Source organism: Vulpes lagopus, chromosome 13 (assembly GCF_018345385.1).
Source record: "Vulpes lagopus strain Blue_001 chromosome 13, ASM1834538v1, whole genome shotgun sequence".
Lineage (NCBI taxonomy): Eukaryota > Metazoa > Chordata > Mammalia > Carnivora > Canidae > Vulpes > Vulpes lagopus.
The window spans coordinates 16,635,305-16,649,724 of NC_054836.1; the positions used below are offsets into that span (position 1 = coordinate 16,635,305).

At 40.0% G+C, this 14,420-nt stretch overlaps 1 protein-coding gene across 4 annotated transcripts in view; it reads left to right on the top strand.

Moving 5' to 3' along the window:
* Window positions 1–14,420, top strand: part of CDK14 (cyclin dependent kinase 14) — a 727,523-nt gene that overhangs the window by 636,131 nt on the left and 76,972 nt on the right. For all 4 annotated transcript variants that reach the window (XM_041727412.1, XM_041727410.1, XM_041727411.1 and 1 more), the window contains one exon: window positions 5,852–5,995. In XM_041727412.1, coding sequence (XP_041583346.1) covers window positions 5,852–5,967 — 116 coding nt within the window. In that variant the 3' untranslated portion in view covers window positions 5,968–5,995. The remainder of the gene's footprint in view (window positions 1–5,851; window positions 5,996–14,420) is intronic.

The window sequence follows — 14,420 nt, forward strand, 5'->3', positions numbered from 1 at the left end:
TGTGTATATACAGATGGGGGTGGGGGAAGAGCCAGGGAGAGAGAGAGAGAGAGAGAGAGAGAGAGAGAATGAGGGAAAGGGAGTCATGTGTGTATATATATTTAGTGGAATCCTGCCATTTAATTGCTAGCTTACTAGAAGACAGAGAAAGAAAATGGATTCCTTTTTTGCTATCTCTGCTCTGCAGTCTGCAACTGCATGTTTTTGTATTTGATTATGTGTGTGTCCAAAAGAATGATCTGAGCGGTTATAAAGGAAAAGGAAAATATGATTTACATATTTAGTGCTTTATGCATGCAGTACTTTTTAACTGGCTTCAGTACACAGAGGAGAAATGATTCATTTTTGTTTGATTCTCAGAGACCATCTTGGTTGTAACAATAACGTTAAAAAGGGCTGCTATGCAGTGAGCTGACGAGCAGAGTTGGCAACTGGCTAATGCACTGAATTGACATGTAAGAACCGAAGACTTGTAATTCATTTCAACTACAAATGCTCTTGGTATTCATACAGACAGCTCTTCTCTGGATCTTTTAAAACAAAACACATTCCTGGGTGGGTTTTTGTTTTGTTTTTACAAAAGTGTTCATATTTACACAGCCTTTTTCAATTACATTTTAAATATTTGGGAGATTTATGGCTGGGAGGATCTCCTCTTTCTTCCAAAGTGTGAAACAGAATTCTTGTGAAATTTTGTAAGACACTATTGCAGTAAGAACATTTTTGTTCAATGGTAATGCGTTCTTTCCAAACGCCAATTTGAAACACTCCTTCTCGTACTCTTTTCTGACTGCCTTAAAAATGAATATACTGAATATATACATATATATATATAATATGTTTATTAATTCTTGGGCACACACTTACCATAGACATACATAAAGTTATTTCCTTAATCTCTTGGACTTTAGGCTTTTTCCCTCATTGTAGTATTCGATTCTCCTTGACAACAGTAACCCTTTATTTTGAGGCTAAGTCCCAAGTAACAACTCCTCTTGCATATTTCTACCCTAAATCTTTTTTGATATCCCATTTAATTTGAATTACTTTCTTTTTACCCTAAACTGTCTGGAGCTATATTAATCCACTGCTCCCCCTTATGTTTAGTGAATCTTCTTTAACATTTTATATATTCCCAACCAATATTTATTCTATATTCTTCCCTACTTTCTTTCTAAAAGTCTACACACTGATCAATATGACAGCAATTCCCATCTTTTTTAATTAAAGATGGAATTTCTGTGGAAAAATAATGAATTAGTGACAAATCTTCCTATATTGGAAAAAAAAGGATACAAATGGGCTCATTAGTTTATGGCTCATCAAATACAAACATATGGTTTGTTTTCCCATTTAGTGTAACTTGTAACTTGATATCACTCCTCCTTGGTGACATCTCAATCCCATCTGACTCGATGATTGAGTTTAAGCCAGGATTTTGATGGTCTATGAATTCTGAATTCTGTAGTAGTACTTTTCTGTTAATATGGACTTATTACCCACTTGCCACTTAGTTTATCAGCCAGTGGTTAAATCCAGTTTCTATCAGTAAGTAAATGCCTACACATTATCACTCGGCAGCAGGCTGCCACCGGAGACAGCCCTGTCCCCGTCATTAACAAGCACAATGTATGCAGAACACCAGAGGGGAATTAAAACCACAAAAAATACCTCAGGGTGGTATTTTTAATATGAGAATTTAATTTGTAATTTCACAGATTAAGAATTTTGGCTGCATTAATCCCTTTATCAGCTCACAGCAGGCTATTTGCAGAAGCATAACCATAAGGCGATATTCATTGGCAGAAACACGTCTTTGCATTAACGTTAAACATCAGGAGCAGTGAAACCTTTTGAAGGGGGGAGAATAAAGATGAAAAATCATTATATTTTTAAAGCAAGATTCTGCTAAATGCCTCCGGTAACAATTTTGAGTTACAGAAATGCTGTTTCTGTGTCTAGCAGATAATCATTATGAAGCATAAATCCAGTCCCAAGACGGGACAATCCCAGTATTAAATACTATAGTCATTTCCATTTAGAACAACGTAGTAGTCCTTGTAAACATGTTTACAAAACAAAATTCCTAGACTTGGGAAACTTTGGGAACTAGTTCTTTTAGGTGAAATGACTGCTTTCAGAGACTCTGCTATCTAGGTTAATATTTCTTCAGACTATAATTAGAAATTATTCAAATTAAATTTCACATTAGTTTGGAGTCCGATGAAAGTTTATCACCTGGCAATGGCAGCAGCAAGGGCAATACTCTCACGTGCTTCCTTTTCCAAGGAGATTTGGAAGGAGATCCACCTGGGAGGAAGTATTGCAGAACCAATAAATGGATTGTCAAATAAATAAATGAATGAATGAATATATAATCAAATTGATTGAATATATAATCAAATGAATATTAATCAAATCTTGGAACCTCACCATATTAGCCTACTCAGGCTGTTAGAACAGAATATAACTTAGCCTATGGGGGCTTAAATAGCATTTATTTCTCATAGTTCTGGAGGCTAGAATATCTAAGAGCAAGGCTCTGGCAGATTTTGTTCCTGGTGAAGCATCTCCCTGGCTTTCAGAAAGCCACCTAGCTATATCCTCACATAGCAGAGAGAACAGTCTCTCTCTCTCTTTTCTCTTCTCTTCTTTTCTCTTCTTATAAAGCCCGTAATCTCATGATGTGGGCCCCACCCTCATGACCTCCTCTAACCCTAATTAATACTCAAACATTTCATCTCCAAATACCACCACATTGGGGATTAAGGTTTCAACATATGAATTTGAGAGGAACACAGTTCAGTCTCTAGTGCTTACATTCTTAAAGATAGTTTATAGCATTTTTGAAAGAATGTCCACAAAAGGAAAACACATATGCAAGCAGAAAGCAAAACCAGGTTAAAAGGAAAAAATTGGAACAAAAATAAATTAAAAGTGGGCTTGAGCCTTCTTGGCCTACTTTAATATATCAGAGTCTGAGAGAAGAGTGTCAAGTGTTATTAGAACCTTGGTTACACAAAGCACTGCAGTTGTTCATGGATTAGTGTAAAAATTAAGTTGTATGCTTACGTCAGACTCATACTTGCTTTAGAAGAACATTTAACAATATAATATCTTACTTTACTGTACCGTCCCTTAAAATCTCATGAGCTTACATAAGGATAGAATTCAGGGGGCGCCTGGGTGGCTCAGGTAGTTAAGCATCTGCCTTGGACTCAGGTCATGATCCCAGGGTCCTGGGATCAAGCCCCGCATCAGCTCCCTGCTGAGAGGGAACTCTGCTTCTCCCTCTCCCTTTGCCCATCCCCCCACCACCTTGTTCATGCTTGCTCTGTCACTCTCTCAAATAAATAAATAAATTAAATATTTAAAGAAAAAAAAAGGATAGAATTCAGAAGTGGTAGTGGTGTGTTAGTGTGCCACCAAAGGGGCAATTATAAATTTTTCGAGCAAGAATAGTGATACCTGGGGATCTGGTAGTTAAAGCTGGCTAATTCTGGTGGCACCCTGTCACTCTCCCTCCGTCCTGAAACCCCAACAGCTGTGCCCCACTTCCTTACAGAAATTTAATTGCATGGAAGTAAATGGAGGGCTGATTTAAGAAATTCATTACTTTTCCCAAATACACCACAGGGCGTTCTCCTGTGTATACTATCAAGTTACATAAATTATTGAAGCTGAACTACCCTTGTCAAAGTAAATGAACAAAATACACTTCATAGCACAGAGTCCTTGATTTTATTACATTCATTTGCTAATTCACAAAACTCAGATCTGCTGTAAAAGAAGGCCAACAAATTGGTGCAGTATGAAGAGCACTGAACTGGGAATCAGACCACCTGGATTCTAGCTTCAGCTCCACTGATAACTAGCCAGGCAACTTTGGCTGAGTTCCTTGGTCTCTGTGGGTGCCTGATTCCTCATTTAGAGACACAATGATCCCTAAGGACCTTTCCAGCTCTGATGTTTATGAGTTTTCCTACTCATTCCTATATATGTCCTACATATTATCCTAAAACAACATTATGCCATTAATGTGGCCTTATGCCATCTTCTTAAAAATAAAACAAACAAACCCGACTCAAATCCATTTACTGCTTCCAGTTCCTAGACTTCCATTCTCTCATGAGTCCTTTTGAACTAGCCTTTCACAATGCCCAAGACTCTGCTCGCACCTGCTGTTCTCAAAGTCTTTGTCCACTGATCTTTCCCTAGTCTTCATCTAGATCCATCAACTGAACTCAACACAATTGTCTACTGTCGCTTCCTAGTAACATTTCCTTCTCTAGGATTCTAGGACAGGTCTCTCCCATGGCATTCCTTTTGCTTCCCTTAAACTCTCCTCTTCAGACTTTGTGGATTTCTCATCTGCCAGACCTCTCACTTTGAGAGTGCCCTGGCACATAATCCTCACGTCTTTCTATCCACATACTGCCCAGAGCCTATGTGATCTCATTCAGTCTCATGATTTTAGGTATTATCTATACACTGACAGCTTCCAGATTTTTCTCTCTACACCCACCTTCCCTGACTCCAGACTTGCACATTCAGCTGGCTACTCGGCATCTCCATTTGGCTCTGTAGTAGGCATCTTGAACTTAATATCACCAAAACTGAACTGTTCTTTTCCCCAAGACTTGCCCCTTCTGGACTCTCTCATTTGTCAATAAATGGCAACATCATTCTTCCAACTGCTAGAAGCTGTCTTCCATGCCTCCTCTTTTGTCACACTCAAACCCAGTTCTTCCCCAGACCCTATTGGGGCTACCTTCCAAATAGATCAAGGACACACCACTCCTCACTTCCTTGCTTTTATCACCCTGCCCCAAGTCACCATCTATCTTTCACCTCTATTTTACAACAGCCTTCTGTTTTGCCTGCTTCTCGTCTTGCCCCTGGGTGTCAGCTCTTGCTGTTTCCTCTTCCTATCATTTGTGCCTACTTTTCTTCTAGATCTGTGCATGGCTTGCTCTCTCACCTCCTTGGATCTCTGCTCAAATATACTTTATCAAGAAAGGCCTAAGGGCGCCTGAGTGGCTCAGTTGGTTAAACGTCCAACTCTTGATTTCAACTCAGGTCTTGATCTCAGGGTCGTGAGTTCAAGCCCCACATTGGGCTCCATGCTGGGCAGAGAGCCTATGGAGAGGAGAGGAGAGGAGAGGAGAGGAGAGGAGGGGAGGGGAGGGGACGGGAGGAGAGGGGAGAGGAGAGGAGAGGGAGACGAGAGGGAGAGGGGAGGGAGAGGGGAGAGGAGAGGGAGAGGAGAGGGAGAGGAGAGGGAGAGGGAGAGGAGAAATCCTTCCCTGAACCTTCTTCCATCCCAGCATTTCCAGTTTCTCTTCCCTGCTTTATTTTTCTTCGTAACACTGAACTACTAATTGATATATTTGTTTGATTGTTTATCATTTGTCTCCCCCAAAGGGAATCAACAAGACCAAGGATTTTTTTTCATTCTGGTTTATACACTGTAGGATTTCAAAATACCTAAACAGTGTGGGGCTCCATAATTATTTCTCCAGTGAATGAATGAATGAAAGAATGGCATGAAGGAAGTGCAAGATGTGTTGTTTCCAATCCAAGTTAGTTATTCTAGATCAGAGAAATATGAGCATGAATATCAACTGCCTTATGGTTCTGAAAGAGAAGGCAGACAGTGCTATGATGCATATGTATAAATCTGTGTAAATGCGTCTGTGGCTGTTAACCACTTGACATTTCAGACCAACACATACCACAATGTTCCACAAGCTGGACATCTAGAATTGCATCTCAGTCTCCATGTTTTACAAGAAAGGGTTATAAATATGTCTATAAATATATAAATGGAAACTCTCTATTCTGTCCACAGTGTCTTCTATTTTTACTGTCCCAAATGTAAGATTGCAGCCAGAAGCTGGAGAAAGCATGCGGGCCTTTGGGAAAAACAATAGTTATGGAAAAAGCCTATCAAATAGCAAGCATTGATGAGCACAGCATTCTCAAGAGAGCACAGGTAAGATGACCTACTTTGCCTGGAAAGTAATAATGAATACACATTGAATGGATCTTTTAAATGAAATATTTCAGATTCCTTTTTTCCCCTTAAGTGTCCATTGAATCTCTTATGTTCATTATGGCATTCATCACAGATTCTACTGAGGAGAGTACAGTTAGTCATATTTTCAGGTACCCACTGGATCTTAGCCAAAATTGTATTTTATTTATGCAGTCAGAAACAAATCATTTCACTTACAAGCAAATAATTTTAACTACTCATATGTTCTTTGCTGAGACTAGAAAAAGGTTAACCTCGGGCTGTATCTAAGTCACAGATTTGCTTTATTTGGCCCACGCAAATTTTTTTTTATATTAATTGCTTTCGCTTTAAAATGGAGAGATTTTACACAAAGTCTGGATTCTTAGCTTTAAAAAAAAAAATCAGCAACTCTGGCAATACTGCATTTATATTCCTGCCAGAATTGTGTGTATATAACTGGATCATGGCTGCTTCCCTTGGAAAGAACATGCGCTCCCTAGTTTAGCTTAGCTGCTGTGTGGGCTATTTAACCTACTTCTGATTCCTCCCTGGTCCCAAGTACAGACCTTACCATGATGCAGCTTTTTTTTTTTTTTTTTTCCTGTTCAGTTCCTTGACTTCTACTATTCTGCAGATAGGAAGCATAATCTAAACAAGGCAATCTCTAGCACGTCGCCTGTTGTAGTCACACATGCTTCCCAGAAACAAAGCAGAAGACAGTAACTTCTTAAAAGACTGTGTCTTTATTGCCAGATGGAAATGTCTGGGGTTTTTTGGAATTTTATGCATATATATAATATATATATCTTTCTGTTTAATGTAACAGAACTCTGAAACAAATAGAGAACACTTTTTTTTTTGTAGGGAAGGCTTTATATTTGCTATCCTGTATTTGTTCCTTGCTTATGTGGATGTTCAGTGGTTAAATGTTCCAGTAAATCGAAGGATATGGACATTGCAACAGCCCTCTTCCTTCTTCTTCCTCTTAATATGAAATGTATTAGCAGGCTTAATTGCCAGCTTGGCACAGTGAAAAATGATACTGTCCCCATTGTCTTGTGGGTGATTTGCCAATAACTTGAGCTATGTGAGGGGCTTAGCTTTTGCATACATCAATGTGGGGACCAATTTTGGCCTCTCGGGAGTACACTATTGAGTTATGAATGATGAAAAGGAAAGATGCCCAGATAAAACATGGTATATAAATGCCAGTCAGAAAATTTTATTGATAGACCTGCCACTCCATACCTAAGAATTCTGGTTATTTCTCCCCGTTGGATACAAAATTACCTAGAAGCACAGGTTCACTCCCTCCCTGGTGTCTGTACTCTCATTCTGAGTTTCAACTGGTCACACAACGAATGGGGTGAGTTACCTCCTGGTCCTGAGAACAGTTTTAATTCTCGAGGTTGGTAGCATATGCTTTTTAAAGTATTTAACCTGCATTACCACAGTGAGGGCCTCTGGTTTTGTAAATTCCATAGCCAATACAGCAAAACAAAACAAAATGTAGACTTTATTTGTGCTGCTGCCTCATGCACCCATGCACACAGGCAGGCTTGAATTTCAGTCACAGGACTGTGTGTCTTTTCTTCTCTGCTCTTTTAAGATTTCTATGACCTGAGCACAGCCAGTCAAAGCTGCTAGAAGGTATTTCAGATCAGCCTCTCTTTGGAAAACCAAATCAAGCTGACTGGACAGAAGCATTGTTCATAAGGTCTCAAAAATTGCTCATTAAAAAAGAGGGTTTTAAAGAGGTGTTCAGAATTAGAATCATCAGTATTTGAAAGCCTTTACACAAAAATGTATTTTCTTTGCACTATATATTTTAAACTAAATTTAAGGCTATCGGAGCTCCTTCTTCCTCTGGAATTATTTGATGATAATACAAATATGTTCTCTATGAGTTTTCTCTTTTTCACATCAACTTTTAAAGCTTTAATATTACTCTTTTTGTTGCTGTCTTCCAAATCCAAATGCCTCAGCTCAAGTCAACATTATACTGAGGAGACATCTAAGTTTTCTTTTCTCAGAAAAGCTGCAGGGAAGCTGGATTCTAAGAGTGTTCTGTCAGCAGAAAAAGAAACCATTTTAATTTCTCACCTTTGTGGGTTTTTAATTGTACTCAAATAAGGCCATCTTAGAGATCAAATAAAACAGCCTACATATTGGCCTAATACATCTGTGCAGTGAAGCTTATTCTGACCAATGGCCAAATATTAGTGCCTATATTGTAGATATGATAGAGCAAAAAGTCTAGGTAAATAAGAATATTTGTACAGAAAAACATGTAATACCCTAGATTTTTATTTTGTTGATGATGAATTAATTAACTGTTTAGAGCAAGCTGTGGCATGTTTTTTTCAAATGTCCCAATTCTTTGTGAAGCCCAGAGAGATTGAGAAGAAGAAGGGTGGGAAAAGAATTTAAGGGCCCAATGAGACTACAACTGTAATCTAGCATTTCAGCCACCTCTCTTTGGGGAGTTGTACAGAGTCAGTGTGAAAAATGCATTGCATCACTTCTGTTTTTGAAATGATGGAGAACTGTTTTAGGTCTTAATTTTGTCCCTATAACTCAATGCGAGATTTTTTCTAAACTTGCATATTAAGGTCACTTCAATTATTGAGTTAATAATGCTGGATTTTCATAAAGTGGCCTTAGTGGAAAAGCTAATGAGAAGCATTTTTCTTTGCAGCAGAAAGCAATTTTGGTTTCAGAGTCTTGTAACCAAATAAAATGAAAAGAAAACTCCCTGCACCTAAGTTAAAAATGAGATGGGTGCCACTGGATGATCAAAATACTATGCTTCCTACATTTTGTTATCCTCTAAAGATGTTAGTAGACTAATGGTTTCAAAAATTCTCCCCACTCTTTTTATGAGCATTGAAGAGTAGACCATGTTAAAGTCTGAGAGAGCCTTAAAATGTGCATTGAAATTTTCCCCAAAGACCAGAAGTGGGGATCCCTGGGTGGCTCAGCGGTTTAGCGCCTGCCATTGGCCCAGAGCGTGATCCTGGAGTCCCGGGATTGAGTCCCGTGTCGGGCTCCCGGCATGGAGCCTGCTTCTCCCTCTGCCTGTGTCTCTGCTTCTCTCTCTCTCTCTCTATGTCCATCATAAATAAATAATAAATAAAAACTTAAAAAAAAAGACCAGAAGCTATACTAAATATCACATCCATTTGTATCACTTATATTTGCATATAGCAAAACTAACCATGCCCCTATACTGAGCCTAATTTTCCAGTTATTCTAAATTGAGCTAGGAAGTACATATTCAGTCTACTCCTCCTTTTGCTGAATACAGAATTAAGAATGGCCTCTAATCGTTTAGACAGATTTTTTTTTTTAAAATGCTTTGTGGGGATCCCTGGGTGGCGCAGTGGTTTGGCGCCTGTCTTTGGCCCAGGGCGCGATCCTGGAGACCCAGGATCGAATCCCACGTCGGGCTCCTGGTGCATGGAGCCTGCTTCTCCCTCTGCCTGTGTCTCTGCCTCTCTCTCTCTCTCTCTCTCTCTGTGTGTGACTATCATAAATAAATAAAAATTAAAAAAAATAAAATAAAATAGGTTTTAAAATAAATAAATAAAATGCTTTGTGTTCATTATGGAACATCTCTTTTCAGTGAATCGCTTGGCCTTCAGGCCCTGTTAAATCCATAGTAAATATACAAAGGTCAGTCTAGTATATGAAAAAATTCTCTTTGGTTCAAGTGTAAGAAGTTAACCTCATACATATTTTTAGTGACCCTCTCCTTGCCCGAGAGCACATTATCTTTTCCAATCAAACTGAAATATTATATGACAATGAAAAAAATGTATTAGACTCTGCTTGACTCAGTCATAAAGCAATAATTCCCTAAAAGTAGGCTGCCAGGTAACCAGCGTAGAATACATAAATTGCTTGAGAATTTTAGTTAAGATAAAGACCTTTTAAAAAAACAAGCTCCAGGAAGAATATAATGCATTTGTGCTTAAGACTCTTTGGCATCACTGTCTGAACATCCAGTAAAGCAGGTGTTCTCATGCCCTGGGGAGTTTTTAAAAATGCACGTTCCCAGAATCCATGAATCTGCAACTTTGAAGGGTCACAAAGGATGTTAATGCAGGTAGCCTTTGAACCACATATTATGGAATCTTCAGTAAATATTCAAGAATTGTGTTTTTATGAAATAAAATAATCAACTTATTTGGGTCAGGATTAGATAAAGACAGACTAGGAAAATCTATCCCTTTCCTTCCCTTCCCTATTTTTTTAAGGAAGAATAGTGTAGAGTTATACTAGCCAACAAGGTAACCACTAGCCACGTGTGGGCATTTCCATTTAACTTTTAATTAATTACAGTTAAATTATAATTTTGTTTCCTCAGTAGCAGAACCCTGTTTCAAGTGCCCATTAGCTGCACATGACTAGTGGCCACATACTGGGGACAGGGCAGATAAGAACCTTTTTGTGGCATCACAGAACATTCTACAGCACAGCACTGGTGAAGATCATTTTCCCTACCTGCCTTTCAAAAAAGGAATCCAGGGCACTTGGGTGGCTCAGTTGGTTAAGTATCTGCCTTCAACTCAGGTCGTGATCCCTGGGTCCTGGGATCCAGCCCCTCATGGGGCTTCCTGCTCAGCAGGGTCCCTGCTGCTTTCTCTCTCTCTCTGCTCCTCCCCACTGCACATTTTCTCTCTCAAATAAATAAAATCTTTAAAAAAAAAAAGGAAAGAGATCAGAAAAAGAATTTTTTTTTTAAGATTTTATTTATTTATTCATGACAGACACAGAGAGAGGCAGAGATATAGGCAGAGGGAGAAGCAGGCTCCTCACAGGGTGCCCAGTGTGGGACTCGATCACCAGACCGGGAATCATGCCCTGAGCCGAAGGCAAACGCTCAAACACTGAGCCACCGAGGCGTCCCAGGAATCAGTAAAATTAAATTAAATGTTACTGAATTCAATCAGTAAAAATATGTTTCAGTTCTGGATTACAACCATCTAAGAAAAGCTCGAAGTGTTTGAGGAAGGGACACCTTCAAGTGAAAAGACAGGTGGTGGGGAGAGAGGACAGAGGCAGGTAACGGAGAATGACAGAAGGAGCTGTGCCCGGGAAGGGGAAGAGACCACGACGGAGCGGGTGACGGGATCTTACAGGGGAACGAGCCGCGGTCAGGTTTCCTCAGGTAACAGTAGTCTGTTGAGGTTGCTTCGGGAAATTAGGGAGAACAAGGCTGACAGTCAAAGCAGCTGCAGAGACAGGCCTCGCAAAGCCCGGGTGTCCGTGAGGACCGCACAGGAGCTTGATTCTGTCCACCACCCTGACCACGTCAGCCCGGGGCCTGCTCCTGCGCGGGCAGCCCGCGATCGCCGGCCTCCGGGCCGGGCCGTCATGGCAGCTCGCTCTGGCTGGCCGTGCATCCGCCAACGTTTTCACCGTCTCTTCATCTCATGGCTTCTGCCTACTTGTTTCTGCCTATTCATGAATCCTGCTTCCTGTCATCTCCCTTCGTCCCCCTGTTTCCGGGACCATCAGTGAGCTCTTTTACTCAGATTCAAACCCCCTCAGGAGCAGCTCTGTTGGGTGCAGGCATGACCGTGAAGCAGAAGGCAAAGCTTTGAGCTAGGCTGTTGTGTCAGTCACTCCAAAAGCTGCTGGCTGACTACAGATGGCCCTAGGCCCCGCGCAGAGCCTGATCCAGTCAGCTGAGCTGTAAAGGGGGCCAGTCTTTTCTTCAGGAACCCCTCAGGAGAAGGCTCTGGGTTTAGCAGTCTCTGAAGCTTCTACAAAGCAAGGAGTATAGCCAGAAGGCACCTTGCCTGGCCTGTATACTACCAAGGAAAAAAAAAATCAAACAAGCACAGAGGGAAATTCCAATTTTAATGGCATAACAACATCCTCATTGTGTGATATTTTTGACGAAAGGTCTTCTTAAGCCATGTTGCATTTTCTCAACTATAGACACAAAAGGAGATAGTACTCATTTAATACTTACCACAGTGTAATAAATTCAAGTATTAGTTGTAGCTTTCCTTTAGCAGCAGGAAGTTTTCTGGGTTTGGTTTTTTTTTCCTGCAACAACTTATTTTCTGCATGATCCTACAGATTGTTTTTCCTATCAAGCGACTATAGTTTTATTGTCTCTGTTGTCTCATGCAGTTGACAATAGTTGTGGAAGTAACAGGCTGAGGAGGAAACAATCCTTAGTGTTCCTAACAGGTTTTAACTGAAAGAATCCCTGGGTTTTGTCATTACCCCTACATTGCTGCAGATGAAAAAATATGTCTTATTCGGGAAATTGATGGTGCTGTGAACCACAAATGCATAATGCATGTTATGAACACCAGACGTAGAAAGGCTGGAATGTTAGTGGTTTAGTTTCCCCACCCCACCTCCACTCTCCTTCCCTTAGCTTCCCTCCACCCGGGAGAGTCTATTATCTCCTGTAAACTCTGATGCAAAATAGTAGGCTCAGGATGCTTGTTCCTCCTCTTCTCTCCCTCCCTTCTCTGCCCCTCCACCCCTCCCTTTCCTTGGGTCATCTCTGATCTGTACCCTGCATCACCATCACCAGCCCTATGAGTAGATTAGCAAAGGACTTGAAGGCCTTTACTACCTAATCTTCTTAATTATGTCCTGGGATTGTCACAGAGCAGAATGAAAATAAAGTTAAATATATCATGTTTCATCCAGGGTACATTTTTTAAAGTATCTTTTTCAATTGACATTATTTCAGACTTCTAGAGAAGTTGCAAGAATAGTACACTGAAGTCCTGATACCCTTCACCTGCTTTCCCCAACATTTGCATTTTACTACATTTGCTTTATCTTAAGCATTTTCTCTCTGTCCCTCCCTCTTGCGTGTTCTCTCTCTCACATGCACACATACACACACACACACACACACGTATGTACACATTGTTTTTCTAAACCATTGTTTTTACTAATATGATGCTCCATTACCTTTAACTATTTCAGTGTGCTTTTCTTAAAATCAGAATTCAGTGTGATATTTTTTTAATTAAGAAATAATAGTTTTTTGCCCTTGCTTTTCTTTTTCCTTTCTCTGAGAGTTTTTAAAAGCAGAAAGGCATAAAAGAGAAGAAACTGGTGTGATGCTTCACAAATTGGTTTATCAGCCCATGGATGCTCAAAATTTAGCTATATTGGGACGCCTGGGTAGCTCAGCTGTTGAGTATGTGCCTTAGGCTCAGGGCGTGATCCTGGGTCGGGGGATCAAGTCCTACATCGGGCTCCCTGTGAGGAGCCTGCTTTTCCGTCTTTCTATGTCTCTGCCTCTCTCTCTGTGTCTCTTGTGAATAAATAAATCTTTCTTTAAAAAAATTAGCTATATTTTTGTGATTCAATTTTCCAGGTCAGTTGAGCTTTCAGATTGTGGAGTGAGGGTGGGGGAAGGCACTGCAACTTGCATCTTCTGTCTTTTTAAAATCCAAATTAATTTCTTAGGGACTATTTAGCCAGCAGCATAATATGAATGAAGCTTTCTTATAAGTAATGGGCACAAGATGTGACATGGCTAGTAAGCAAGATATCTATTAGAATGCTTGGCCAAACCATTGTGAAGTTAGCGGTCACATAGAACAAGTAGTTATAATCAGTTCAGGTGTTCTATTTTTCCCTTTCATTTAATGTTGATTCTTACGAATTTGGGATACAGAGGGAATCATCTATGCCCTAAGTGCACTGTATTGTATTATTAATACCAGGATAGCAGCTGAGTCCCACTAGACAGTCTTTGTGGTCTGCGGATGCTCTAAGAAGTGTCTGAGCATAAAAGGAGGCTGTTTGAGTTGAAGTGGGCTGATGGTCTGGGATGACATTTGAATGCATGGAGGACAATGTCTAAATGACAATGTCGAGAAGGGAAGGCAAAAAAGAGCTTGAAACTATTCCCATTGTCCCACGGATGCTCATCACTCCTCCTGAGATATTCCTCACATGGAAGCTTTGTCTGGGTAGAAACAGGGAGTGGGATCAGGGAGGGATACACCCTGGGACCCTGGGACAAAAGCCAGGGATTCAGGTCCTTAGACACATTAAAATTCCAGAGAGATAGCAAATAGAATAAAGACTGCAACCCGAATATATTTCAAGTCTAACAAAGTTAAACATTTTAGCTAAATTATTACAAGTATATTTAACAAAATGTTTGCAATACTCTGAGATGCTTCTCTGAATAAAGCTTTTAAGAACATCAAATTGGTTGTGCAAATGAATAATTTACAGAGTCTCTTGGAATTTAGGATAGCTGTTTCCTTTACCAACAAGCATGCATACACACACACACACACACTCTGTACACTCATACCAGGATAATTTTTCAACAGTCCTAGAGTTGTTAGGATAACATCATAGATTAGTGAAAGGATTATTTTTCCACCTAAGGAAATCA